Source organism: Hipposideros armiger, unplaced genomic scaffold (assembly GCF_001890085.2).
Source record: "Hipposideros armiger isolate ML-2016 unplaced genomic scaffold, ASM189008v1 scaffold_479, whole genome shotgun sequence".
In the NCBI taxonomy this organism is placed as follows: domain Eukaryota; kingdom Metazoa; phylum Chordata; class Mammalia; order Chiroptera; family Hipposideridae; genus Hipposideros; species Hipposideros armiger.
The window spans coordinates 656890-660197 of record NW_017731829.1 but is presented as its reverse complement, the minus strand read 5'-3'; the positions used below and the strand labels follow the sequence as shown (position 1 = coordinate 660197).

The window sequence follows — 3308 nt, the reverse complement described above, 5'->3', positions numbered from 1 at the left end:
CTCCAGGTTGAGCTGTTGTTCAGCATCTTAGCTGTGGAGGGCAGTGTCACTGGCCCTCATATGTGGGATCCGAACCGGGGTCCTCTGGCATCCCAAGCGAGTTCTTAACCATCGCGCCACTCGGCCGGCCCTTCTCTGTAAATCTTAAAACAGTTTATTTAAAAACAAGAAGAAAGCTTTTTAAAATAGGGGCAAATATCAGGGGAAAAAACAGCTAAGAGTTGAAAGTTCCAGCCAAGTGGGACTGGGTGAAGAGGGTCAGGGAACTGCCCTTTCTCATTATTAACCTTGTAGAACCATTTTTGACCCAATTAAAATGTAGAATATAGCTTGGATTAAGACAACTTAAGCTTCATGTTACATTACATAGACTCATAAAAAGAGAAATTGTGAATTTTGCACACTTCTGTAACTTGGTCAGGTGGGTGATATACAGAAACTCTTGCTGATTCTAGAAAAACTATTGTATGCCATTGGCTGATGGAGGTAATTGATTATCTTTGGTTTTTCCTATAGCCAGGGCATAGCAACATATTTGTTGGTCCTCTGTGGGTGTGTTGATGCTAGATTGCCAGCTTTGAACTAATACTGTATGTCTTGGGCAGAGTGACACATAATAAAAAACATTATACAAAGGAAGTCCACAGGAAAGGCATGTTAGCCATGTCTCTGTTAGGAGTGCTGCCAAAAAAATTCTCCTCGTTGAAGAAGGGTGTTTATGGGTATGTATATTTAGTTGTTTACTGGCTGCATCATTTCTTTTTGGCAGATACTGGGCCGTCAAGATGGAGTCCTGCAAGACTGGGTCATTGATGACTGCATTGGGAACTGGTGGAGACCAAATTTTGAACCTCCTCAGGTCAGTCTTCATTTATATTTGCTGGGCATTTGGGGAAATAGGAAACTGATTTAATTCCAGCCATTAAAAAAAAAAATCATAGCAGAATTTGCCTAGAAATTTCCTTTGCACCCTCCTTAATTTAGGTAAAAAATTAACAAGCCAGGCATTTTTTCTTTTAAAGGAAATATTCAAACATATACAAAAGTAGAAAATAGTAAAAGTAAATGTGTCCTGTAACCTGTCATCCACCTTTAGCAGTTAGCAACTCATGGTCAAACTTCAGCCCCATTGCCCCGCGTCCCATTCTCACCGTAGGTTATTTTGAAGCTAATCCTAGATATAATTTCAACCATAAATATTACAGTGTGCATCTCTAAAAGATAAGGATCTTTTTGAAAACATACCACAGTACTACCATTATCACGCTAAAAATAAATAATTCCATAATATCGTTAAATATATAGCACTGTTCACATATCCCTGATAGTTTCAAATTTATTATTTGTTTTTATAATTTATTTGAATTAGGGTTGTCTCCTAAGTCTCTTTTATATCTATAGGTTAGTTCCCCATCTTTCTTTTTTTTTTTTCTTGTAACTTATTAATGAAAAGAGGCCATTTTCAAGTCTGAAGTGTTTCCACTGCTGATTGCAGTCCCCTGTTGTCATGGATCCTGTAGTTGTCACTCCTGTGTCCTGAAAGCTGGTGGTTAGAGCAATAGATTGGATTCGGACTCAGTTTTTTGGGTGGGGATACAAGACTTGTCAGGTGGCATATTACCTATTGCTGCATAATATATTACCCCAAGGCTTAGCGTAAAACAGCAAACACTTATTATCTTAGTTTCTCAGGGTCAGGCATCCGGGAGCTGCTTAGCTGGGTGGCTCTGGCTCATGGTCTTGTGACGTTATGGTCAAGTTGTCAGCTGGGATTGCATCATCTCAAGTCTGGACTGAGGCTTACGGATCTGATCCCAAGCTCAGTCAGCAGACCTCTCAGTTCCCCCGGGCTGTTCGATGGAAGGCTTCAGGTCCTTGCTGGCTGTTGACTGCTGACTGTTGGCCTTAGCCTTCCTCAGCTGCCATGAGAGCCTCTCCATAGGGCAACTCCCAGTAAGACAGCAGGCTTCTCCCAAAGCGTGTGATCCACGCGATAGACATTGACAGAAAGAGTGCCCAAATAGGATGCTGGGTTATTACATTCTGTTATAACCTAATCTTGGCCATGACTGTGCCATACTATCATTTCTGTATGCTGTAGCTCACGCAGACCTACATAGCATGCTGTGGGAGGGGCTGCACAGAGGTTGGCTGCCAGGAGATGGGGACCACTGAGGGTCGGTCGTCTTGGAGGTTGACTACCACAGTGGCATTGTGTGCTTCCATCAGGAATTTTATTGTATAATGTCTGGTTGTTCTTTTTGTAATGTCAGCAGCTCATTGACAGTAGTTTTCTGGATCTTTTAATTCATTAGGATTGTGATTCTTATATGAAGAGAAACTTCACTCATCAACTACTTGGGTACCCTGAGGTGTAGTTTGTGTAGGGAAGAATAGATGCCGCTTTTCCTCTACCTACCAGTTTTCAGAAGAAGGAGTTAATTCCTTAGTGTCCTCCAAAGATTTGATTTTATTCAAAAGAGAGAATAAGACAAAGGCTTGGGTGCAGACAACTGGTTCGGGAGACGATCCCAGGAAGCAGCAGGGCACAGGGAAGGGAGGCAGCAGATGGCAAAGAGGGGAACATAATTGATCTTATTCCAGCTGTGGGCAGCTGGAATGGTCCTGCTAAGGACTGAGGAACCGTGTGGAATGCACCTCAGAATTGTCCATTGGAAGGTGGAAGGTCAGGGACCCCTGCCCCCAATTAGATGAGGGTTGTGTTACCTTCCCGGCACTTTCATGTCAAGTCTTGAGTACTGGTTGAGACTTTCCAGGGCGTTGGAAATGCTTTGAGGCTGAAAAGTGGAGAGTGGGACAGTGGCAGCAAGCAAGGAGCTTTCTGACACTTTGAAACACAGCTGCCCTGAAATGAGGCCTCTTAGTCTGTGCTATTCAGGCTACTTCTCACCTCTGTCTCTGTTGCTGCCTGTGTGCCTGGCTTTCGTGATAGTGTAGGGCACCTCCAAAGCCTGTGACAGTCATCTTGCTTCATTATACCCTATGTAATTATTCTAACTTGAATAGTGGTTAGGTGCCAATGAGATAGCATAGCGGGAAATAATGTAGACTTTTATAGTTAGATAAGAGTTGAATAGATACGATTGTATCCCGGCCTCACTGTTTAGCTGTGTCATCTTGGGAAAAGGTACTGACCCTCTGAATGTAAGTTTCTTATATAAAATGGGAGTGAGGGCTGACCGAGTGGCGCGTTGGTTAAGAGCTGGCTTGGGACACCAGAGGGCCCTGGTTCGGATCCCACATATGAGGGCCAGTGACACTGCCCTCCACAGCTAAGATGCTGAACA

At 43.3% G+C, this 3308-nt stretch overlaps 1 protein-coding gene across 1 annotated transcript in view; it reads left to right on the top strand.

Moving 5' to 3' along the window:
• NUDT21 (nudix hydrolase 21) overlaps positions 1–3308 on the top strand; it is a 19333-nt gene that overhangs the window by 8190 nt on the left and 7835 nt on the right. The window contains exon 4 of the mRNA XM_019666861.1: positions 770–859. Coding sequence (XP_019522406.1) covers positions 770–859 — 90 coding nt within the window. The remainder of the gene's footprint in view (positions 1–769; positions 860–3308) is intronic.